At 43.9% G+C, this 26,420-nt stretch overlaps 2 protein-coding genes across 4 annotated transcripts in view; one reads left to right on the forward strand and one right to left on the reverse strand.

Annotated features, from left to right (window-relative positions):
• LOC127526518 (uncharacterized) overlaps positions 1-26,420 on the forward strand; it is a 499,994-nt gene that overhangs the window by 469,498 nt on the left and 4,076 nt on the right. The window lies entirely within an intron of this gene.
• LOC114645667 (1-aminocyclopropane-1-carboxylate synthase-like protein 1) overlaps positions 1-26,420 on the reverse strand; it is a 201,453-nt gene that overhangs the window by 144,761 nt on the left and 30,272 nt on the right. For all 3 annotated transcript variants that reach the window (XM_028793495.2, XM_028793494.2, XM_051923617.1), the window contains exons 2-3: positions 17,590-18,015; positions 7,381-7,440 (exon numbers count right to left, since the gene is read on the reverse strand). In XM_028793495.2, coding sequence (XP_028649328.1) covers positions 7,381-7,440; positions 17,590-17,808 — 279 coding nt within the window. In that variant the 5' untranslated portion in view covers positions 17,809-18,015. The remainder of the gene's footprint in view (positions 1-7,380; positions 7,441-17,589; positions 18,016-26,420) is intronic.

The following is a 26,420-nucleotide window of genomic DNA, read 5'->3' on the forward strand; positions in this document are numbered from 1 at the left end:
CAGACTATTCTGCAGACCCGGCCCAGCATGACCACCACCTGCTCCTGGAACTCTGAACACAGTATGCCAATGAGGAAGATGTCAAGGCAGTTACACTACAGCGGCTGCACAAATAAGTCAAAAGATTTAATTTCCGTGGCAAAAAAAAGTTTCCTGATGGATTAAACAAGTGGATCAGCGTTAATGGGAATTATAGATAGAAATAAAACGGGTTTGGCGGGAGGATTTTTCATCACACTTTGCACCTCATTCCCTGCTGGCGCTACACTCACGCTTAGGCCACCAAATAAAAGCTCTTTGTGTGCCTCTAATTCAGAGATGACAGTTTCTGTCTCACACTACTGGATGTGTCATGTGGCAGTTTTGTCAGCCAATGAAGGCTGATGATTGCATATGTATGAGGTTTTCTTTTTCTGGAACTTTCAGTGTCAAAAGCAACAACTGGGGGGCCTCCTTCATAAAACTTTGTGTGATTTTGAATGTAATGAGAAGTCAAGCAAAATGCCACCTTTTATTGGCTAACTAAAAAGATTACAATATGCAAGCTTTGGAGGCACCTCAGGCCCCTTCTTCTGGCAAGATGTAATTCAGAAACTGGAATTCCCTGTGTTTATATAGACACCAGGACAGAGACAGCATTGGAAAACCTTTAAGTGAGACATCTTAGGTCAGGTCAGGTCAGGTTCGGTGTAGCATGGACTGGTACAGCGCATTGCTGCACCCAGCACAAGGCAAAAAGCTCGGGATCCTGGTTGGCAACCCCCCAGGTAAACACGCAGTCCTGTCTCACCCTCAGGAAATGACCCTCTATCTGCCGCAGCCAGGTATTACGTGGGCATCCCCTTGGTCTGGTCCAGCCATTTGGGTCCTCATCATCGAGAATCCTGTGAGCCAGATCATACTCGGGGAATCACGCCACATGGCCGTAGTGCCGTAACTGATGCTCCCTCACAATTCAGGTAATGTACATCATTCAGGACTCCGTGAGCAACACAAAGTCAAACCAGCAGTACCCAAGGATTCTCTGAAGAGACACACTACAGAAGGAGTCCAGTCTTCATCTCAGGTCACTGGGTAGCGTCCATGTCTCGCAACCATATAGCAAGACAGGAAGCACCAGAACTCTAAAGACTTGGACCTTCATCCTTTTGCATAGATATCAGGAGCGCCACACACCCCTTTCCAGCGACCTCATGACCCCTAATGCTCTCCCAGTCCATCTACTGACTTCATAGGAAGAGTCACCAGAGACATGAATGTCACTGCCGAGGTAAGTAAACCTCTTGATGAGGTCGACACTCTGTCCACAGACAGACACACTGCTAACGGCCGTGCCCAAGAGGTCATTAAAGGCCTGGATGTTGGTTTTTATCAGCACACTCACAAGCCCAGACACTCAGACTCCTCACTCAGTCTCTCGAGAGCCCCGATCAGAGCCTCCATTGACTCCATGAAGATCACAGCATCGTCAGCAAAGTCAAGATCAGTGAATCTTTCTTCACCAACAGATGCCAATTAGCTGCTTGACCCCACGACTCTGCCCAACACCCAGTCCATGCTAGCACTGAACAGAGTAGGAGCAGAACACACCTCTGACGAACCCCAGAATCAACTGGGAAAAAAGCAGAGGTCCTGACTCCACTCTGCACAGCACTCACAGTACCAGTGTACATGCTGGCCATGATATCCAGCAACCGTGAGGGGACCCCGCGATGTCTCAGCTTTACGAAAATCGACAAAGACTGAAAAAACACTCTGTGTCGATATTCGCGTTTGCGCTCTATGAGAACGCTCAGTGCCAGGATGCGGTCGATGGTAGACATCTTTGGCGTAAAACCAGACTGCTCCAGTCGCTGGTATGTGAGCAAGTGACCATGAATCCTATTCAGGACGACCTTAGCAAGGACCTTACCCAGCACTGAGAACAGTGTTATCTCCATGAATTTGCCGCAGTCCAGGTGATCACCCTTCCCTTTCCAGATAGAGATAACAAGTCTCGTTTTCCAGTCAGTTGGAATGACTCCCATCTCCCAAAGGGAAGCAAAGATTGTTTGCAATGCCAGGAGGACAGCCTTACCACCAGCCTGGAAAAAGTCACCTCAGATACCAGAGATCCCTCCAGCCTTCCCTACCCTCAGCTGGTTCACCACCTGTGCAACCTCAGTGAGATTGGGTGGTTCACAGCTAATTGGAGGATCAGCCTCAAGAATCGTGGACCCAGAGATATCCAACGTCCTAACCGGAGGATCAGCTTTAAACAGCCACTCAAACTAGCCAGCATAGAGGGTCACAACTGCAGTATCATCCATAAGGACTGCTCCATTGGCCGAGACATCTTTGATGTAAAAAATTAATAGACCTCACAAGGCTAAGATTCATTTAGCAAGAGAGCAATGTAAAGCCAAGATCTTTTGTTAAGATAACTATCCAACAACATCTTTTGAGATCTGTAGTCAGGTTGTCTGGGTCAGTCCGAGAGATGCAAACAATCCTTATACCTTGTTATATAATTCTTTTCTCTATTCAAACCATGTTGTCACGGTCATTCTTTTCTTTCTTGCTGTGTTCTGAAGTTGCCCATAAGCACTGTGACTTTGACGTCCCTCTCACAGTGGCCATGGCTGTTGATGTGATCTCCTACAGGAACATCTCTGTTGCCAGGCTTAATGTGGAGTCTGCGTAAATTCATTCTTTGGCGGAGTGTTTGTCCAGTTTCTCCCACATAGAGTGCAGCATTGGGACATTTCATACAGAGACTTAGGTAGACAACATTCGATGATCTCCAGGAAAATGATCCCTTTATGTGATGTTTTACCCCACAGTGTAGTATAATAATGGATCTCTGCATTATAAATGTAAGGACACGTTTTGCATCTTTTCTGTAGGCAGGGAGATTCTGTAGGCCATTTTCTGTTGGTTCACTTAAGGAGCTTCGGACGATTAGTTGCTGAAGGTTTGGTGGTTGTCTGTATGCCAGGAGAAGAGGTTCTGGGAATCTATCTCTCAGCGTTTCATCATTGTGTAGCATTGGCTGAAGTTCTTTTATAATTTTTCAAAGTGCTTCAAGATGTGAGTTGTAGGTGACAACAAGGAGGGGTGCGGTTCTTATTGTCTTTGCTTTTATATTCCAGAAGGATGTCTCTGGGTATGGCAGTAGCTCTTCATATCTGAGTGTCTGTTGTTTTGGGGGTATAACCTTGTCTAATGAGGTCTTGTCTTAGCTCCTGCAGTTGGTTATCCCATTCTGTCGGGTCTCAGCAAATACGGTTTGTCACACACGTGTGCATGGGAGGCAGCTAAAGGGTTTGAGTAAGGGCAGTTCCGAATCAGACCGGGATGTGACAGAGTGCACTGACTCCTTTTCTCCCTTTCTGCAGACCATTCATGGGAGATTCCACCTGGCCCTCTTGACATCACTTCCGGGTCCGAGCCTATGGAAGAAGACCTTGCCGGCTCCGGCCTCTGTGATGTCACGTCCGGGCTCGAACCTATGGCTAAAGACCTTCATGAGCCCGACCACTTTGACCTCACTTCCTATCATCCCCTTTAAAAGCCTCCACCTTTTCCCTAGTCCCTCAGTTCTGTTTTGGACTCAGTTTTGTGCACAGCAGTGCTATCAATGCTCTCAATTTGCAGCCAGGAAACCAAATACACGGGTGGCTGCCCCAAACCTTGTTATGGCTCTTTGTGGCTTTTGTGACAGGTTGTATCATATTGCTTAGTTGAAAATAATGGAGCGCCTAATATGATTGGGGAAGAAGCTGTCACTTCTCAGGTAGGTCCATCTGTCTGTTGGTTTGTGAAAAACAGAAGTTACAAGGGGGTTATCTTTCAGTTGAACGGTTGTGTCAAGGAAGCTGACTTCTGTTTTTGAATAATTCAGCTTCAGCTTTACGTTGCGGTGGAAAGAATTATATTCATTATGAAAATGGAGGGGCTCCTTCTCACTGGCAGTCCAGATTATGAAGATGCCGTCTATGTGACGGAGATACAACATTGGTTTCAAGACGTACAGTTAGGTCCATAAATATTTGGACAGATACAACTTTTTTCTAATTTTGGTTCTGTACATTACCACAATGAATTTTAAATGAAACAACTCAGATGCAGTTGAAGTGCAGACTTTCAGCTTTAATTCAGTGGGGCGAACAAAACGATTGCATAAAAATGTGAGGCAACTAAAGCATTTTTTGAACACAATCCCTTCATTTCAGAGGCTCAAAAGTAATTGGACAATTGACTGATAGGCTATTTCATGGACAGGTGTGGGCAAGTCCGTCGTTATGTCATTATCAATTAAGAAGATAAAAGGCCTGGAGTTGATTTGAGGTGTGGTGCTTGCATGTGGAAGATTTTGCAGTGAACAGACAACATGCGGTCAAAGGAGCCATCCTTAAGCTGCGAAAACAGCCTGTTATGTGCACTGCCCCTGCTTTCCTGGACAAAATGGATGTCTTTGACCCTGAGTCAGTGGGGTGGTCTAAGAGATCAAATTTATCTTATGTTTCTGATGTTTGTTTGATTTCATAAAAAATAATAATTATGAAATGGACTGGAATTTTGTCCAAGGATCGTCCCTAAATTGTTTTCAGAACTGCAAATACAAGCTGCTGTCCCCATGACCCTGACTTGCATTAAGTAGGTTTGACAAAGTTTTGTTATAATAACTTAAATTCACTCAAAGAGTCTGTTTTGTCTTGGTAGAGTAATATACAGTGCATCCGGAAAGTATTCACAGCGCATCACTTTTTCCACATTTTGTTATGTTACAGTCTTATTCTAAAATGGATTAAATTCATTTTTTTTCCTCAGAATTCTAAACACAACACCCCATAATGACAACATGAAAAAAGTTTACTTGAGGTTTTTGCAAATTTATTAAAAATAAAAAAATTGAGAAAGCACACGTACATAAGTATTCACATCCTTTGCCATGAAGCTCAGAATTGAGCTCAGGTGCATCCTGTTTCCCCTGATCATCCTTGAGATGTTTCTGCAGCTTATTTGGAGTCCACCTGTGGTAAATTCAGTTGACTGGACCTGATTTGGAAAGGCACACACCTGTCTATATAAGGTCCCAAAGTTGACAGTTCATGTCAGAGCACAAACCAAGCATGAAGTCAAAGGAATTGTCTGTAGACCTCTGAGACAGGATTGTCTCGAGGCACATATCTGGGGAAGGTTACAGAAAAAATTTCTGCTGCTTTGAAGGTCCCAATGAGCACAGTGGCCTCCATCATCCGTAAGTGGAAGAAGTTCGAAACCACCAGGACTCTTCCTAGAGCTAAACTGAGCGATCGGGGGAGAAGGGCCTTAGTCAGGGAGGTGACCAAGAACCCGATGGTCACTCTGTCAGAGCTCTAGAGGTCCTCTGTGGAGAGAGGAGAACCTTCCAGAAGGACAACCATCTCTGCAGCAATCCACCAATCAGGCCTGTATGGTAGAGTGGCCAGACGGAAGCCATTCCTTAGTAAAAGGCACATGGCAGCCCACCTGGAGTTTGCCAAAAGGCACCTGAAGGACTCTCAGACCATGAGAAACAAAATTCTCTGGTCTGATGAGATAAAGATTGAACTCTTTGGTGTGAATGCCAGGCATCATGTTTGGAGGAAACCTGGCACCATCCCTACAGTGAAGCATGGTGGTGGCAGCATCATGCTGTGGGGATGTTTTTCAGCGGCAGGGACTGGGAGACTAGTCAGGATAAAGGGAAAGATGACTGCAGCAATATACAGAGACATTCTGGATGAAAACCTGCTCCAGAGCGCTCTTGACCTCAGACTGGGGCGACAGTTCATCCTTTCAGCAGGACAACGACCCTAAACACACAGCCAAGATATCAAAGGAGTGGCTTCAGGACAACTCTGTGAATGTCCTTGAGTGGCCCAGCCAGAGCCCAGACTTGAATCTGATTGAACATCTCTGGAGAGATCTTAAAATGGCTGTGCACCGACGCTTCCCATCCAACCTGATGGAGCTTGAGAGGTGCTGCAAAGAGGAATGGGCGAAACTGGCCAAGGATAGGTGTGCCAAGCTTGTGGCATCATATTCAACAAGACTTGAGGCTGGAATTGCTGCCAAAGGTGCATCGACAAAGTATTGAGCAAAGGCTGTGAATACTTATGTACATGGGATTTCTCAGTTTATTTATTTTTAATAAATTTGCAAAAACCTCAAGTAAACTTTTTTCACGTTGTCATTATGGGGTGTTGTGTGTAGAATTCTGAGGAAAAAATGAATTTAATTCATTTTGGAATGAGGCTGTGACATAACAAAAGGTGGAAAAAGTGATGCACTGTGAATACTTTCTGGATGCACTGTATATTGCTCTACTTTCCCCTATTGTATTATTAATATATAGCCTTTGTCATAATGCCTAAAGACACAGGTATTATAGTATATAACTTATCCCCACCTTCCCTTCTATATCTATAGGCAATTAGGTGTAGTAAAAAGACAAGCAGGAATTAAGTTACACATAAAACAATGTATTATTGGTAATATTCATAAATAATAACAATTTGCAAAGTACATTTGAATATTGGCAACCATACAACCTTATTAAATGGTGACGTGTAGTTTCAGGCGGCACACAGACTTGTAGTTTTTTAAAATGTCTCTAGTTAAGGCATCATTGGTGCTCAGCTTTCTTCAGAACAGGCCGTATGCCTGTTCCAATATGGCTGCTAAACTGTGGTCTCCATTGTGTTGTCTTCGTCATCAGAGGTTAGTAAGAGATGCTTCTTTCAGATGTTAGTAAGAGAGAGAATGTGGTTGAGCAAGCAGATTTATAGATTCTCTGTCCAACCCCTAGAGCCAATAGGACATCATGGTACTTAAAGGCTTCTGATACAATCCAATTCCAAACAGCCATACTTCAGACCAATGGGGGAATACAACATCTTAAAACCTGCCACCCCCCAAGACCATATGTTAAAGTAACCTGGCTTCCTTGCGGGGGGTTGAAAGACTTTAGCAGAGAAATACTCGGCAAACTGGTTTAAAGCACACCTCCCCAACTCTGTCGTAAAATTCAAAGAAACTCAGTCGTAAAGGGGGGCAAACACGAATGCCTCTCACCAAAGTAACACTAAATTACATTGCTTTGCCTAAATTACAAATAAAGACATACAAAATATTTATCAAGTTATATGCAAAATCTCACATCACAACAGAGTCAAATAAAGTAACTAATTCACTTTCACAGTTTAGTTGGATACGTTAATAAGTTAATAAATAAATTCTCGTATTTCACTTTAAGCACAAGTTGAGTAAAGGATTTACAAAGCAGTCAGCACATTTTTCTTTTTTTTTTGCTTCAAGGAACATTCTTAAAATAACTTCTGTGTACAGTATGTCATTATGCCGTGCCAAGCTCACCCGTTCAGACAGCAAGTCGGTGCACAACTTGTTCTCGCTGGTTCCCAGGTTTATCATGCCCTGAAAAAAAAAGAAACCAAAGGGAAAAAAGGTTAGCCAAACACCACAGAGGGAAACTACGGTGCTGAGGAAAGAGGTGGAACAGCACAAAAAAAGTCTGTAATCATGATTTACTACTAACATCGGTCATCCTGCTGATACACAACAACCTGCTGGGTCAGACAGGGCAAGAATTGGGCACAGTAAAGGGTGAAAGAGAGACAGGATATTAAATACAAAACCCAACCTATAATGGGATTTACAGGTACAGTCAGATATTTAAATAGATTCAGTTTTCTGCATAATAATCAAGACAAAGACCCATTTTTTCCCTGGTTTCTCCCTCTGGTCTACAGTTTGAAGTTACAAGTCAAATAATTCAGACATTGTGATTAAAGTGCACATTGCAGAATTTTATTTAAGGGAATTTGCAAATATTTCCGTCACACCACTTTTTTTTATATCATCCCATAATTTCATGGCGCCATAATGTTTGGGACAATTGGCGTCACAGGTGTTTGTGATTCCTAAGGTGGGTTTCATAAGATACCTCACCTTGCTTCGACCCTTTGGAGCCTGTAGCTGCCATTGTTCAACATGGGGACAAGTGCTGTGCCAATGAAAAGTCAAAGAAGCCCATTATGAGGCTGAAAAACAAGAATGAAACCAATAGAGACATCAGTGATATGTTAGGATGACCAAAATTAACTGTCTGGGATATCACGAAGGATAAAGAACACACTGGTGAGCTCAGTAATCACAAAGGGACTCGTAGGCCAAGGAAGACCAAACAAGAAACAGTCTTCAGGGGGCCAATGTGAATGTATCAGAGACGACTATAAGCAGAAGACTTCATGAACAGAAATACAGAGGACACACTGAAAGATGCAAACTACAAAAACAGGATGGCCAGACTACAGTTTGTGACAAAGGACTTCAAAGAGCCTGCAGAATTCTGGGAAACAGCTTGTAGACAGACGAGACAAAGATGAACCTTATCAGAGTACTGACAAGAGCAAAGTGTGGAGACCAAAAGAAAAATTGCACAAGAGCCAAAGCAGACCACCTCATCTGTTAAACATGGCAGTGCTGGGGGTGTTATGACTTGGGCATGTATGGCTGCCACAGGTCCTGGCACACTTCACTTCATTGATGGTGGAACTGCTGACGGAGCGAGACAATGAATTCTGAGGTGTGTAGAAACATCTAATCTGCTGAAATTCCAGTAAAGGCCTCCAAACTCACAGGACGGCACTTAATCCTACAAAACGATAATGAGCCAAGAATATACTGCTGAGGCAACACAGGCGTTTATCAAAGCTAAAAAGTGGAAAATTCTTGAATGGCTAAGCAAGTCACCCAATTTCAATCCAGATGAGCAGGCCTTCCATATGCTGAAGAGAAAACTTAAGGGGACAAGCCCCTATGATGATGTGGGTTCACTCCATGCTCTCATTCAGATTCTGGGAGCTCTGAACCCAACACCATCGATAATGTCACCAATGAGCTAGGCAGTGAGGCACAACAATGAAGCAAGGGGATAGGACTAAAAGTGCCATCCATCCATCCATCCATCCATCCATCCTTTTCCGCTTATCCGAGATCGGGTCGCGGGGTCAGCAGTTTGAGCAGAGATGCCCAGACTTCCCTCTCCCCCGGCCACTTCTTCTAGCTCTTCCAGGGGAATCCCGAGGCGTTCCCAGGCCAGCTGGGAGACATAGTCCCTCCAGCGTGTCCTGGGTCTTCCTCCGGGGCCTCCTCCCGGTTGGACGTGCCTGGATCACCTCACCAGGGTGTGAGGTGATGAAGCAAATAGGACAACATCATCTGCAAAAAGCAGTGACCCAATCCTGAGTCCACCAAACCGGACCCCCTCAACACCTTGGCTGCGCCTAGAAATTCTGTCCATAAAAGTTATGAACAGAATTGGTGACAAAGGGCAGCCCTGGTGGAGTCCAACTCTCACTGGAAACGGGTTCGACTTACTTCCGGCAATGCGGACCAAGCTCTGACACCGGTTGTACAGGGACTGAACAGCCCTTATCTGGGGGTCTGGTACCCCATACTCCCGGAGCACCCCCCACAGGATTCCCCGAGGGACACGGTCGAATGCCTTTTCCAAGTCCACAAAACACATGTAGACTGGTTGGGCAAACTCCCATACACCCTCCAGGACACTGCTAAGAGTGTAGAGCTGGTCTACTGTTCCGCGACCAGGACGAAAACCACACTGTTTCTCTTGAATCCGAGGTTCGACTATCCGATGGACTCTCCTCTCCAGAACCCCCGAATAGACTTTTCCAGGGAGGCTGAGGAGTGTGATCCCTTTGTAGTTGGAACACACCGTCCGGTCCCCCTTCTTAAAGAAGGGGACCCACCCCCCGGTCTGCCAATCCAGAGGCACTGTCCCCGATGTCAATGCACTGTTGCAGAGGTATGTCATCCAAGACAGTCCTACAACATCCAGAGCCTTGAGGAACTCCAGGCGTATCTCATCCACCCCCAGGGCCCTGCCACCAAGGAGTTTTTTGACCACCTCGGTGACCTCAGTCCCAGAGATGGGGGAGCCCACCTCTGAGTCCCCAGGCTCTGCTTCCTCATTAGAAGGCATGTTAGTGGGATTGAGGAGGTCTTCGAAGTACTTCCCCTACCGACCCACAACGTCCCAAGTCGAGGTTAGCAGCGCACCATTCCCACCATATACAGTGTTCACACTGCACTGCTTCCCCCTCCTGAGACGCCGGACGGTGGACCAGAATCTCCTTGAAGCCATCCGAAAGTCGTTCTCCATGGCCTCCCCAAACTCCTCCCACGCTCGAGTTTTTGCCTCAGCAACCACCGAAGCCGCATTCCGATTGGTCTGCCGGTACCTATCAGCTGCTTCCAGAGTCCCACAGGACAAAAGGGTCCTATAGGTCTCCTTCTTCAGCTTGACAGCATCCCTTACCACCGGTGTCCACCAACGGGTTCGGGGATTGCCACCACAACAGGCACCGACCACCTTACGGCCACAGCTCCGGTCAGCCGCCTCAACAATGGAGGCACGGAACATGGCCCATTCAGACTCAATGTCCCCCACCTCCCTCGGGATGTGGTCAAAGTTCTGCCGGAGGTGGGAGTTGAAGCTACTTTTGACAGGGGACTCTGCCAGACGTTCCCAGCAGACCCTCACAACACGTTTGGGCCTACCACACCTGACCGGCATCCTCCCCCACCATCGAAGCCAACTCACCACCAGGTGGTGATCAGTTGACAGCTCCGCCCCTCTCTTCACCCGAGTGTCCAAGACATGTGGCCACAAGTCTGACGACACGACCACAAAGTCGATCATCGAACTGAGGCCTAGGGTGTCCTGGTGCCAAGTGCACATATGAACACCCTTATGCTTGAACATGGTGTTTGTTATGGACAATCCGTGACGAGCACAGAAGTCCAATAACAAAACACCACTCGGGTTCAGATCGGGGAGGCCATTCCTCCCAATCACGCCCTTCCAGGTCTCACTGACATTGCCCACGTGAGCATTGAAGTCTCCCAGCAGAACGAGGGAGTCCCCAGAAGGTATGCCCTCTAGCACCTCCTCCAGGGTCTCCAAAAAGGGTGGGTACTACAGACTGCTGTTCGGTGCATACGCACAAACAACAGTTAGGACCCGTCCCCCTACCCAAAGGCGGAGGGAGGCTACCCTCTCGTCCACTGGGGTAAACCACAATGAACAGGCTCCTAGTCAGGGGGCAATAAGTATACCCACACCTGCTCGGAGCCTCTCACCGGGGGCAACTCCAGAGTGGTAGAGAGTCCAGCCCCTCTCAAGGAGATTGGTTCCAGAGTCCAAGCTGTGCATCGAGGTGAGTCCGACTATATCTAGCCGGAACCTCTCAACCTCGCTCACAAGCTCAGGCTCCTTCCCCTTCAGAGAGGTGACATTCCACGTCCCAAGAGCCAGTTTCTGTAGCCGAGGATTGGACCACCAAGGTCCAGCCAACTCACACTGCACCTGACCTCCTTGGCCCCTCCCATAGGTGGTGAGCTCATGGGAAGGGGGACCCACGTTGCCTCTTCGGGCTGTGCCCTGCCGAGCCCCATGGGTGCAGGCCCGGCCACCAGGCGTTCGTCATTGAGCCCCACCTCCAGGCCTGGCTCCAGAGGGGGCCCTCGGTGACCTGCGTCCGGGCGAGGGAAAACGGCGTCCAAATTTTTTATTCTTCATAGAAAGTTTTCTTGAATATTCTAAAAGTGCCAAAGTGCTTTTATTTAAAACAACAAAACAGTGTTCAAATAAGTAAGTACAGTGTATCAAAATATGTCATTAAATAAATAATCCATTAAAACGGGTGAAAGGTGGAGGTTAAACTCCAATAGAAAAAAAAACAATCCTTTAAAACAACGAGGTTAAAACTGCATGAAGCAGTCTCTTTGAAAAATCCAAAGCATGGTGCGACTTCTCTAACACTGGCAACTCTCCAGCTGCCTCTGCTCCATCGAGCCTGCCTGCTCACGTTCTCTCTCTCTCTCTCTCTCTCTCTCACCGGCTATCCTCTCCCTGCTTCCTGTCGTCTTCTTCCTTGCAACCTCCATTTCTTTCTTTCTTTCTTTCTTTCTTTCTTTCTTTCTTTCTTTCTTTCTTTCTTTCTTTCTTTCTTTCTTCTTCCTCCCTACTAGCCGCCTAGCACTTTTATATATCATGGGAACGTGGATCAGCTCTGGCAATCAGCAGCTCCTGGAAACAATTACAGATGCGGACGACTCCTTACCTTTGCACTTAAGTGAGAACCGCCCGCATCACGAACTCCCCGGGAACTGCCCGGCCACACACACCACACCCCCTCGCTAAGCCGCGAGTGCAGAGATTATTTATTTTAAAAGTGGCCTTTTTGACTTGAGCTGTGGACCCGCTGCACCACATTAACCCCCCAAAACAAGCAGGAGCTGAAGATGTCTGCATTAGAGGCTTGGCAGAGCATCACCAGAGAAGATCCTCAGCCCCTGCAGATGTCTATGAATCGCAGACTTCAAGCAGTCATTGCATGCTGGGATATGCGACAAAGTCCTAAATATGACAACAGCTTTAATAGACCTGCCATTGCTGTGCCCAAACATTACAGGGCACTGAAATGGGGTGGGGGGGAACCGTATACAAAAAATGATGTGTGACTAAAATGTCTGCAAATCTGCTTAAATGAAAGTCTGCAATGTGCACTTTAATCACAATGTCTGAAATGTTAGATTTGATAGATAGATAGATAGATAGATAGATAGATAGATAGATAGATAGATAGATAGATAGATAGATAGATAGATAGATAGATAGATAGATAGATAGATAGATAGATAGATAGATACTTTATTAATCCCAAGGGGAAATTCACAATTTGTAATTTTAAACTGTGGTGCAGATAATCGGAAAAATGTGTCCTTGTCCCAAACATTATGGAGGGCGGTGTAAATGTCATTAATTAGTCAATTTTTTATGTATGTTTTATATATATATATATATTTTTTTTTTTCACACATGAGAGGGTTGCCTTCCTGGTGCATCACAGGACAGCACTACCACACCGGGCACCAGGGTGTGTGATCACTAACTGTCTTGTCTCCTTTTCTACCCACAGTTCTGAGAACACACCCAATGAGGATAATTGAGCCCATTCCCTCCATTCCAGGAGCCATAAAAACTGGGCACTCTCTGATGAAGGCATCTCATTTAGCAAAGAGCAACCCACAAAACACAGCTCTGGCACTGAAACCTGACCGCTCTTTGCAGCACCCTTACACTCCAGATTTCCTTTCTTTTAACCTGGTTGACTAACTCTTTAAATAAATTCTCTGAAATAGAAATTAATGCATTTGCAGTTACAGCCAGCACAAGCTGGTGAAGTTTGCAAATGATACCAAGATAGGAGGATTGGCAGATAATTGAGAATCCGTTCAATCATCACAGAGGGACTTGGACACCATAAAGGCTTGGGCAGACTTATGGCAGATGAAATTTAATGTCAGTAAATGTAAAGTATTACACATAAGAAGTATAAATGTGAGGTTTGAATACACAATGAGAGGTCTGAAAACTGAGAGTCCACCTTATGAGAAGGATTTAGGAGTTATAGTGGACTCTTAAGCTATCGACTTCCAGCCAGTGTTCAGAAGCCATTAAGAGGGCTAACAGAATGTCAGGTTATATAGCGCCTTGATGTATGGAGTACAAGTCACAGGAGGTTCTGCTCAAGCTTTATAACACACTGGTGAGGCCTCATCTGGAGTACTGGGTGCAGTTTTGGTCTCCAGGCTACAAAAAGGACATAGCAGCACCAGGAAAATGTCCAGAGAAGAGCATCTAAGCTGATTCAGGGGCTACTGAGGATGAGTTATGAGGAAAAATTAAAAGAGCTGAGCCTTTACAGTTTAAGGAAAAGAAGATTAAGAGGAGACCTGACTGAAGTGTTTAAAATGATGAAGGGAATTAGTGCAGTGGATTGAGACAGTGACTTTAAAATGAGTTCATCAAGAATACAAGTTAGAAACTTGTTAGGGGGAAATTTCGAACAAACATTAGGAAACTTTTCTTTACACAGTGTCATACATGTGCGCATGGGAGGCTGCTAAAGGGCAGGAAAGACGGTAATTCCCGGTCAGACCAGGGGGTGCCAGACTGCACTGACCCTTTCTCTTTTTTCCCCACAGACCAAATGCGGGGAAATTCCACCTGGGACCTTGAATGTCACTTCCAGTTCCACCCCTGAAGACGTCACTTCCTCCTTACCGTCTTTAAAACCCACACTGTCTGTACCAAACCTCAGTTCTTTTTTGGACTCTTGTCTGTAAAGACCACTATTTCTTCAATTTTGCAGCCATTTCCAAGTATATGGAAGGCTGCCCCAAAGCTCTTTTTGTGTCAAGGTTTGGTTATTTATCACAACAGAGAGCCACAGACACATGGAATAAGTGACCAAGTAGTGTGGTAGACAGGAGGACTTTAGGGACTTGCAAAACTCAATCTCATTTTGTTTTGGAAGCATTAAGTGGATAGGAGTGGCCTTTTGTCATCTAGATCAGGGGTGTCGAACTCCAGGCCTGGAGGGCCACAGTGGCTGCAGGTTTTCATTCCAACCATTTTCCTAATCAGTGAGCAGTTTTCACTGCTAATTAACCCAATTTCCCTTTGTTTTAATGGGCCTTTTCTAAGGAGTCAGTCCTCTGAATTGATTCCTTTCTCATTTCTCCCCAACCTCCTCCCAGAATTACTCCTCTTTGAATATGCAAATCAATATAAAGAGCCCTTAAGCTCAGCCTTCTGTGAAAAGACAATGGCAAAAGCACAAAGGAAAATAGAAGGATTTCAGCGAATACCAAGTGGAGGCAAAGGAAAAATGCACTATTTGTTGGTTTAAACAGTGGTATAATAAACAAAAGGAAGTTGATCGAGTGACATAGAGTGGCAGAGAAACTTGAAAGCTCAAGATCACAAAGTCGCACAGTGCCCGAAATAAAAAAGAAGTTGTCACATATCAAAGTCGCCGTGAAAAGGCGAGTCGTAGCGGACCGTCTGAGTGTCATATGAAAGCTTATTAGAGTACAGAGAAAAAAAAATAGACACACAGTGAGAAAAAAGCACGAAATGTCAACTTTAATCTCGAAATTTCCACTTTGATCACATAGTTTATTTTGTCATTAAAGTAGAACATCATAAACTTCATCTTAAAATCATTTAATTTACTAGTTTCTCAAATCTCATTGTAACTAAACTAGCACATTAAACGCTTTGTATTGTATGTGTTCTTTGTATTCTATGTGCTCTATGTGTGTGAATCACTATGTGCTTCTTAAACGGGCTTTCTCTTCCTCCGACAGGACACAGAATCCATTATATTTATGATATTACAGCTCTCTGAATAATTTAAATACTGCGATGTATACTTGATATTATTTTAGTATTCTTATCATATCAATGAAAGCATGTTATTAAACATGGGAACATGGTGGCACAGTGATAGTGATGAGCTGGCGCCTCATCCAGAGATTGTTCCTGCCTCATGCAAGAGTCTTGCTGCGCCGTGCACAACTTTCGATGAAATAATTTATTACAGTAGTACTGTCTCTTTCAAACGTACTAACCCCCAATTCCTGTCCTTCCTTTTCTTTCTCCGAGTAACCAATCGCCACACAATCAGCTCTGTAATAGACGTTAAGCCATCTGTAAGCTTAGAACTCCGATTCTTCAAAACTTTTAAGGAACATCGAAATATCTTCGTAGTACATGTTTAATTATTCTATCCGTCTATTCTTCCAGTGTCGCGTCAGCACCAGCAAGAATACAGCACGAGGCAGGAGCAATCCCTGAACGGGACGCCAGCTTGTTGCTAGCGCTGTGCCACCGTGTCCTCACATGTTTAATTGTTAACAATATAGATTATTTAAATGATGTTAACATTTTATCTGTATAATGTAATAAATATATTTTGCTGCATGTCATCTTAAAAATGATATCGTCATCATATGTAAATACGCGCTTTATAAAGTGGCTCAGGTTGTGCAATATTATAACTGTAGTGCAAGTTTACAGTGAGGTGATTGTACTTATAAGTACAAACAGTTCTACAAGGAGCACTTGATGGACTGATTGAGTGCGTTTGGAGTTCTTGGGATGAAACTGTTTTTGAACTACGAGGTCCATACAGGAAAGGCTCTGAAGTATTTGCCATATGAGAGTAGTTCAAATAGGCAGCATGGCTGAGGCAGAGTGGTGTATCCCGATAATTCTCTTTCTGATCAGCTGCTGTACAGCTGTGATTCCACACTCAGATGCAGTGATATAAATACTCCGAGTGGTGCAGTGAGAGTAATATGGAAAAAGATGATCCGCTGTGGCAACCCCTAGCGGGATCAGCTGAAAGAAGAAGAAGAAGGTGCAGTGAGAGTAACAACACTAAAGCAGTTATGGTATTTGGAATACTATGGCCATTCCGTGGACCATTATATTGTTACAGGTTAATTACAATCAGATGCCTTAAACTAATAAACAATATGCGGTTAATTTCAGTGTATATGATAAAGCCGCATCAGGGATGTAGATCTAAAAAAGAAAGGGAAACCACACTGGAACAAAAGCACTGCTTTGACGCTGGGTGCCGCCAGTTTACAAATCCGAGCAGATAACTTGCATACGCCAGGGTTTGAGCTGGCGTGAAAATGCGCATGGCTTTACACCAAGTTTAGGTTTTAAACATCGTGATTTGAGCGTGGAAACGGGCTTACGCAACATTTTTGTGCATACGCACCATTTATACATAAGGCCCCTGGTGTTTCCTGTCTTGCTATATGGTTGCGAGACATGGATGCTGTCCAGTGATGTGAGATGAAGGCTTGACTCCTTCAGTACTGTATCTCTATGGAGAATCCTTGGGTACTGCTGGTTTGACTTTGTGTTGCTCATGGAGTCCCGAATGAGACACATGACCTGCATTGAGAGGGAGCGTCAGTTATGGCACTATGGCCATGTGGCACAATTCCCCCAAAGGTGATCCAGCTTGTAGGATCCTCATTGTTGGGGACCCGAGTGGCTGGACCAGGCAAAGGGGATGTCCATTTAAGACCTGGCTATGGCAGATAGAGGGTCATTTCCAGAGGGGGGTTGCAAACTGGGATCCCAAGCTGTTTCGTCGTGTGGTGGGTGCAGCAACGCACTCTACCAGTGCATGCTCCCCGACCTGACTTGACTTGACTTGTAGCCACTACTTCTTTTTAATGCTATTAGCATTCAGAACTGAACATTTGAAATGAGGAAAGATACTTTTTGGTCACATTTTCTTAGGTAATATTTGCCTTTTTATTAAAATCTGCCTCAGTTTAGCCCACACACACACACACATATACAGAGTCCATTTTAAATGTTTGCACACTTCCTTCAGGATTTTCGCTTCTAAGATATTTGTCCCGTTCTCCTGTCGATGTAGTTTATCTCATTGGCAAAGAGACAGGACCCTCCTATGGCTTAATAAAGTAAAACCTTCTTGTCCGCCCCAAGCCTTCTCCCAGCTCGATAAAGTTGTTCTGCTTTCCCATGTGCTCACGTACAGTATGTTCACACATCATTTGAATGACATCTGTACACTTCTTACAGCCCGTACTCAGTGGGGAGCACCATACCAATAATGAATTCAATTGAAAACTTACATTCGGGTTGTCCTTTTCGTCATGCTTGTCCTTATGGTACAGCAGAAAGCCTTCCCGTAGGATGCCTGTGAAGTCACGGATTAAGTTGCCTCGATTGGACAAGTATGGACTTGGCTTCTGGGGGGCAGCACCTACCCAGGTGTTCTGTGCCACCTCCATTTCCTCCCTGTTGGTCCTCTCACAAGAAGGCAGATGTACAATATGTGAGTTCGTCCACATTTTGTTCTGTATGAGTTTAAAGGCTTGGGGTCTTGTTTCCTGTTACCTGCCTCACTCATGTGAACTTTTCTTATATAGCGCCTTTCACAGAGCACACACAGACCACAAGCAAACAAAAGCTTCAAAGGGGCTTAGTTGTTGAAGAAGCATCATCCCATCCAGTCACATCTGCTCTTCAGGCCACTCCTGTAATCAGCGGACACCCATCTGGGAAAATAGAGAAAGGACAATTAGCCTGCGGGGGTCCACATAATGTCAATGTTGTCACTTTCAGCTTAGTGCAGTGGACCTCAAGTTTCCACCCTGAGGACCTCTATGGCTGCAGATGTTTTTTTTCCAAATAATTTCTCAATCAGTTACCTTCACTTCATTTCATTTGTTCAGCTATTTCTAAGAAATTCATACATTTTTCACTGCCATAGTTTTAAATACTTTCTTTTCAATTTACCTTTTTTGGTAGTGTTTACACCCATATTTGTAACCAAATGCTGATGATTAGTAATGAGCAGTTCAGACATGGGTGCAAACAACATTGTGGCTGCCACTCATGCACATCTGTGGATCCACCTTATCATCAGTTCAGATCTGGTATGCTATGCCATTCCGGGACTAGAGGGGGTGCTGTCGCTAACAGCCTTCCCTCCGCAGCTCTGAGAAGATGCTCCTTAAGGGCGACTGACTCCGCCTTCCTTCCTCCAGGACGCCCTGCCCCTTCCTGTCTGAGCCATATAAAGTCAGCCGTTCACACATGGCATCTCAGTCTTTTTTTTTTTTTTTAATATTTTTATTTTATTAATTTTCATTGTAATCATTCCATACAAACAGATCAATTTATAACCGAACAAATTTGAAGACTAATCAAACCCCACCCCTGAGAAGGAGAGCTTAGCTAAAGGAAAATTGCTTAAGGCTTTTTAATAAGGCAACATTAAACAAAAGAAAGGGAGAAGTAAATATCTATGTAAATAAGAGATGGAGAAGGGAGTTAAATGCGGTAATAGTTATTTCTCTTATTCTAAAATAATATTGATTAAATCCTGCCATGTTTTGAAAAAATTTTGTACAGATCCTCTAACTGAAAATTTGATTTTTTCCAATTTCAAATAATATAAAACATCAGTTTCCCACTGACTTATAAGAGGAGAATTAGGATTCTTCCAATTTAACAAAATAAGTCTGCGTGCCAAAAGTGTAGCGAATGCAATCACCATTTGCTTGTCCTTCTCCAATTCAAGTCCATCTGGAAGAACACCGAACACATCTGTTAATTAATTCTAAGACCAGATATCTTTTGAAATTTCTGTTAGTGCTGTTAAAACAGTGGGGACAGAATAGAGAAATTTTCTGTTCCAGTCCTTCTCTGACAATCCCCTTTATCTGATAAGAATTTCGGCAGTGAACCGCCAGTGGTTCAATAGCGATTGCAAACAACAGTGGCGACAAGGGACATCCTTGTCTGGTACCACGTTCTAGTTTAAAGTAGTCTGAGCAAATGTTATTAATACAAACTGAAGCTTCTGGATTGGTATACAGTAGTTTGATCCATGCACAAATATTCGGGCCAAACCCAAATTTCTCCAATGCAGTGAAAAGGTAATTCCATTCAATCATATCAAATGCTTTTTCTGCGTCTAATGATAGTAATATCTCTGGGGTGTTTGATTTTGCTGATGAATATATAACATTAAACAAGCGTCGGAGATTTAAAGATAGGTGTCAGCCTTTAATAAATCCAGTTTGATCTTGTGATATTATAGAGGGCAGCACTCTATCTATCTATCTATCTATCTATCTATCTATCTATCTATCTATCTATCTATCTATCTATCTATCTATCTATCTTTCTCCATCCTTCTAGCTAGGATTTTTGAGAGTATCTTAACATCATTATTCAGGAGTGAAATTGGTCTGTATGATGCACATTGTAACAAGTCCTTATTTTGTTTAGGAAAGACGGTGATTAATGCTTGTCGAAATGTTTGAGGTAGTATTTGGTTGTCTCTAGCTTCTGTAAATGTTGCCAATAAGAGGGGAGCTAGCTGAGTGGAGAATTTCTTATAAAATTCTACGGGGTAACCATCAGGGCCTGAAGATTTCCCGCTTTGTAGTGACTTTATAGCATCTAGTAATTCTGTTATGGCATCTCAGTCTTGACCAGCTCTACAGACAGACCCTTAGCCATGAGCCATCAGCGGCTGTGATTTCTATCTTTATTTTGTGCCATTGAGTGGACGTTTGTTTTGCTGCCAAAGTAATTTTTTTGTTCATTCATTGATGATTTGTTGGCACCCCAACTTTTCTTTGGACTGTGTCTGTCGCTTGTACCACAACGAAGCCTAAAGGGAAGTAATTGTTTAATAATAATAATCATCAACTATATGTGAGGTGTGATCAAAAAATATGGTGAATGTTTGAATTAAAAAAAAATGATTACAGTAAAAGACACATTGCCATTAATTCCCCTCAAAATACTCCCCCTCGCTTCAAACAAACAAACATTGTAAAATCTGCCCCGTGGTTTACACGTGACCTTCGACAGATGAAAACAGCTGGGCGAGCCCTCAAGCGGCGTTTTGTTGCAACCAGTTCAACAGTTCACAAATTAGCTTATCGGGAACACCAAAAAAACTACTCCAGGGCACCGACCACTGCCAGATCTCAATACTATTCAAATTTAATCAACGACAGTCCTGGAAATTCCTAACAACTTTTTTCCGTGATAAACCATTTACGCAATCCTCACACCTATGCCTGTAATAATTTCACAGAGGAGCAGTGCAATAATTTTATTGAATATTTCACCTCTAAGGTGGACATCATCCGCTCCTCATTGTCTCCTTCCAGCCCTCCATCGCTGGATGTTTCTACATCAAAGTCAATGGGCTGCCTTTCCCAGTTCCTCTGTACCACAGTTAAAGAAGCTGAGGGCATCATACAGAGGATGAGGCCTTCAATGTGTTCATTTGACCCTTTCCTACTCCTCTGGTAAAAGCTAAAGTATCAGATGTAAGCTCTCTTATTGCTGATATCATTAATCACTCTCTCCAGGACAGCTTAGTCCCACTGGCCTTGAAAACCACAAAAATTAGACCTCATTTAAAAAAATCCTCTTTGGATCCTGAAGTGATAGCAAACTATCATCCGATCTCCAACCTTCCATTTTTGTCTAAGGTTTTGGAAAAGGTTGTTTTGGTTCAGCTTCAGGATCACCTCAAAAAATTCAATCTGTTTAAAAAATTTCAATCTGGTTTCCGAACTTCTCACAGTACAGAGACAGCCCTGGTCAGAGTCATCAATGACCTCCTGATGGCTGCTGACCAGGGCTCTCCATCACTCCTTATCATCCTGGGCCTCACAGCTGCATTTGATATGGCAGATCATAATATTCTCCTTCATCACCTTCACTATACAATTGGACTTTCTGGCATTGCTCTGGAGTGGTTCAAGTCCTATCTTACATACAGGACTGAGTATGTGGCCTTGGGGGACGCTAAATCTCATTCCCACATTGTGACCTGTGGGGTCCCACAAGGATCAGTCTTTGGGCCGACCCTCTTTAATATCTATATGCTACCCCTGGGTCACATCATCTGCAAGCATGGAGTTTCATTCCATTGCTATGCCGATGATACGCAGATCTCTATGTGAGACTGGATTCGACTTCTCTTACACCTCCATCCACTTTTTCCTCTTGCCTGGATGAGATTGAGGCCTGGATGTCCAAGAACTTCCTCAAGCTGAACAGCACCAAAACTGAAGCTCTTTTAATTGACACCCCCCATCAACTTCGTTCCTCTGTAAATTGTATTTCCTTTTCTGACCGTACCATTACCCTCTACCCTTCTGTTACAAATCTGGGTGTCAAGTTAGACTCCCATCGGTCATTTGATACACGTCCATCACCTTTGTAAAATTGCATTCCTTCATCTCCGAAACATAGCCAAACTCCGTCCCTGCCTCTCCCTCTGTGATGCTGAAAAGCTGGTTCATGCCTTTGTCTCATCCAGACTGGACTATTATAATGCACTCCTCATCGGGATCTCCAACAAGAGCCTTATAAAGCTCCAACAAATTCAAAATAGTGCTGCAAGGATCCTGATGACGGTGCGGAAATATGAACATATCTCACCAATCCTTCTGTCACTTCATTGGCTCCCTATCCACCTCCATATCGATTACAAACTCTGTTTGTTTACTCACCAATGTATCCATGGAAATGCTCCACAATATCTTAAGGAACTCCTTATATTACAATCCATTACAAGAAACCTCTGTTTTACAAATACCTACCGCCTTTGCCCCCCTGTGAATAAACTTCATACAATGGGAGACCGAGCCTTTGCAGCCGCTGCTCCACAGCTCTGGAATGGCCTACCAGAGAGCCTGAGAACACAGCAGATTGTGGGCTGTTTTAAAAAACAGCTAAAGACTTTACTATTTAGGAAAGCATATTAACAAGAATGCTCTAAGTATTGTTGTTTCATCTCTGTTTTTATCTTGCTTTGCCTTTGTTTAATCTTTTTATGTTGTACTTTGAGATTTACTACTAATGTAAAGTGCCCTATAAATAAAATGCATTATTATTATTATTATTATTAAACACACTTATTCCACCATTCTGGCCACTTTCTGAAGCAGTTCTGGAAGTCCTCTTTCCTGAATGTCTTTAGTTGAGCTGTCGTGGCCACCTTGATGTCCTGAATCGATTCAAAATGTTTACCTGTCATGGTCATTTTGATTTTGGGGAAGAGCCAGAGGTCATATGTTGCCAGATCCGGTGAATAAGGTGGATGAGGACACACCGTAATGTTTTTATTTGACAGAAATTGCCGTGCCAGAAGTGATGTGTGACACGGAGCGTTGTCAATATGGAGGAGGATGCCTTTGCCCATTTCTCAGCTTATTTACTACGTACACCGTTTCTTAAATGCTCTAATAAGCCCTTCTAATATTCAAAGGGTTCACCGTAGTGTTCCTGGGTACTAACTCAGCTCGCACAATTCCATTGGGTTCAGAAAACACAATCATCCTCACCTTGATGTTGGATCTTGATTGACATCTAGGACATTGAGGCGGCCATGACAGTGCACTAAAGACACTCAGGAATGAGGACTTCCACAGCTGCTTCCAAAAGGGACAAGAATGAGGGGATAAGTGTGTTCGAGGCGAGGGGGAGTACTTTGAGGGGGATTAATGGCAATATGTCTTTTATTGTAATTTTTTTTTTTTTTTTTTGAGATGGTCCACCTGTGCAACCTGCATGTATGACCTCATGCTACCAGTAGTGACAAGGACACTAGCAAAATGCAAAACCAGAGAGGAATCAGTCAGGAAGGAGAAGGAAAGAGCAACTGTCTGTGGCCACCATTGCCTTTTTGGGGTTCTCTTGCTGTGGCCTCTCCAGGTCACCTGTTGTCACTTTCATTTGTACCAATGCAGGTGAAGTTGATTCACAATGGCTTGTGCTTCCTAACTGGACAGACTGACACACCTGTAGCTTCACTGACTCGGTGTTAGACTGGGATCATTAAGTTTTCCCTTCATTTTTTGTGCAATGTATATATTTTACTAGCCGGCTCCACCCGCGTAGTAGTGAAACAGGACAGTGAGGAGGGTCCTGCCCGGCTCCCCACTCCTGACGTCACGCTTCCCCCTACCCTCGGCTAGCAACCTCTGTATCGGATTAGTATGAATATATCGCTCCTGGAAGCGAACTATAATACATAGTGCAATGAGAGAAGTCGCAAAATTAACTGGAATGTTCAAGCAAATTCTAGAAAAAAACCCGATCTAAATCTGTTAAGTAGGTCTCTCGTTTGCTAGCTAAGCAGAGGTAAGGTACATGCCCCGAGGCTGGCATGTGAGTGAAGAAGGCCCCCCTCCCCCCCAACTCGGCCTGCTGCATGTCTCTCGGATTTGTTCAAATAAATTGATACCACAAGCAAACTATGACAGCGCGATGAGAGAAGTCGCAAAATCAACCGGAACGTTCAGGCAAATTCTAGAAAAACACCCAAACTAAATCCGTTAAGTAATAATTCTTTTTCATTACTCAAAGCGCTCAGCAATTGTAGGTTAAGGGCCTTGCTTAAGGGCCCAACAGAGCAGAGTCCCTATTGGCATTTACGGGATTCGAACCGGCAACCTTCCGATTGCCAGTGCAGATCCCGAGCCTCAGAGCCACCACTTGTTCACTCGTGAAAAGCAGACAGACGAGAATGCAGACAGACAGACATTGGATTGTATATACAGTATAGAGAGACCAGTAATGGCGCACTGCACGTAATACACTTGACTTGAGCATTCCTACTTTTCATCCCCTTTCTCTGTACGTTTATCATTTCATTTGCTCAGAGGTTGATGCGCTTGCTGCTTCCTGAGCAGCTCCTCTTCTTTTCTACACCCTCGCTGCCCACTTCTTCTCTTCTTCCGTCAGCATCTTTTCACTTTAAAACTGATTAAGTCAGTGTTTGTGTTGTAACTACTTAGTACGTTTTCTTTAATTTTTCACTTAAGCTGACACTTAAGTCTTCAATCTGCCTCATGAATAATTTAAGATATGAAGAGTTAGGGGAAGTGACGGTGAAGGTGGTAGGGATGAGAACGGCGCCCATATGCATGCACCACACGGCCGCCCTGCTGGCCACTGATGAGAGTTGATTCTACAATAAAATAAAATAAAAATAAAAAGACTAATAAAAATCATCATCCCAAAAGCGGACAGTAGAGGTTACGTAGTATATGTGTACCAAATTTCAGGTCAATGAGTCAAACGGTTTGCGAGCTACAGGTGATATAAAATCCTGGACAGACAAACGGACAGCCACGGTAGCGTATCATATATAAAGATATGTTAGTCACTCCATGTAGTTTGTAGTGATGGGCAAGAAAAAAATGTAACCTCATGTTGTCATCCAGAATGGAGGTAACAAAGTTTATAATACTGTATAATAATTAAGGGCTTGAATACTGTTATGAAGGGGAGATTTGAAGCTTTTTGATACCATTTGGCAGCCCTTGTACAACCGTTTTCACTTTATCATTATGAGTTATTGAATGAAGACTGATGGGCAAAAAATGTCAAACACCGCCATTTATAATTCAACAGCACGGTAAAGTGTATAGAAAGTGAGGTGGGCTCAACAATGTAAGAAATAACTGGCTATTTTACAGGGAAAAGCTGTTAGTGAAGGTAAACCGCTGTAAAAATGTAAAATGGTAAAGCACAGTGAAACAGTGGAATTAAACATGCAGACCAATATAACATCTATTTACATTGTGTAGCAGATAGGAGGCTTTGTCCACCTCTTGAACCCTCAGGTACCACTCTGAACACCAGATGAAAGAATAACTATTATTTATTTTACTGTTACACTGTGCAGAAAGCACCCTTCACTCCACACTAATAAATCACTATTCTCTAAATACAAATACAGTAATCCCTCCTCCATCACGGGGGTTGCGTTCCAGAGCCACCCGCAAAATAAGAAAATCCGCGAAGTAGAAACCATATGTTTATATGGTTATTTTTAGATTGTCATGCTTGGGTCACAGATTTGCGCAGAAACACAGGAGGTTGTAGAGAGACAGGAACGTTATTCAAACACTGCAAACAAACATTTGTCTCTTTTTCAAAAGTTTAAACTGTGCTCCATGACAAGACAGAGATGACAGTTCCGTCTCACAATTAAAAGAATGCAAACATATCTTCCTCTTCAAAGGAGTCAGGAGCAGAGACTGTCATAAAGGCAGAGGAAAATCAATAGGGCTGTTTGGCTTTTAAGTATGCGAAGCTCTGGGGCACAAAGCTGTTATAGGCGGCAGCTCACACCCCCTCCGTCAAGAGCACAGAAAGAGAGAGAGAGAGAGAGAGAGAGAGAGAGACAGAGTTTGTTTTTCAGTCAAAAATCAATACGTGCCCTTCGAGCTTTTAAGTATGCAAAGCACCGTGCAGCATGTCGCTTCAGGAAGCAGCTGCACAAAAGATAGCAACATGAAGATAATCTTTCAGCATTTTTAGACGAGCGTCCGTATGGTCTAGGTGTGCGAACAGCCCCCCTGCTCAATCCCCCTACGTCAGGATCAGAGAAAGTCAGCACAAGAGAAAGAGAAATGTAAGCTGGGTATCTTCTCAGCCATCTGCCAATAGCGTCCCTTGTATGAAATCAACTGGGCAAACCAACTTAGGAAGCATGTACCAGAAATTAAAAGACCCATTGTCCGCAGAAACCCGCGAAGCAGTGAAAAATCCGCGATATATATTTAAATATGCTTACATATAAAATCCGCGATAGAGTGAAGCCGCGAAAGACGAAGCGCGATATAGCGAGGGATTACTGTACCAATTCTCCTCGCTCAGACACTTCGCCCTCCTACCTCACAGCTCAGCTCAGTGTCTGGGCTTTTCCAGAGTCCTTTTATATCCCCTGACCCGGAAGTGGTTCCCATCCAAACCCACAAGTCCTTATTCCCTCCGGGTCAGGGTAAACAGTCCTTTTCTTCAGCCCAGGAGCACGTCGTTCCTTCCTGTCACGTGATGATGACGCACTCCCGGGTTATAGGGCACATAAGAGCCCACTAGCCTCCCTACAGCGACTCCCGGTGGCCCCCAA

The sequence above is a fragment of the Erpetoichthys calabaricus genome, chromosome 2 (assembly GCF_900747795.2).
Source record: "Erpetoichthys calabaricus chromosome 2, fErpCal1.3, whole genome shotgun sequence".
NCBI lineage: Eukaryota > Metazoa > Chordata > Cladistia > Polypteriformes > Polypteridae > Erpetoichthys > Erpetoichthys calabaricus.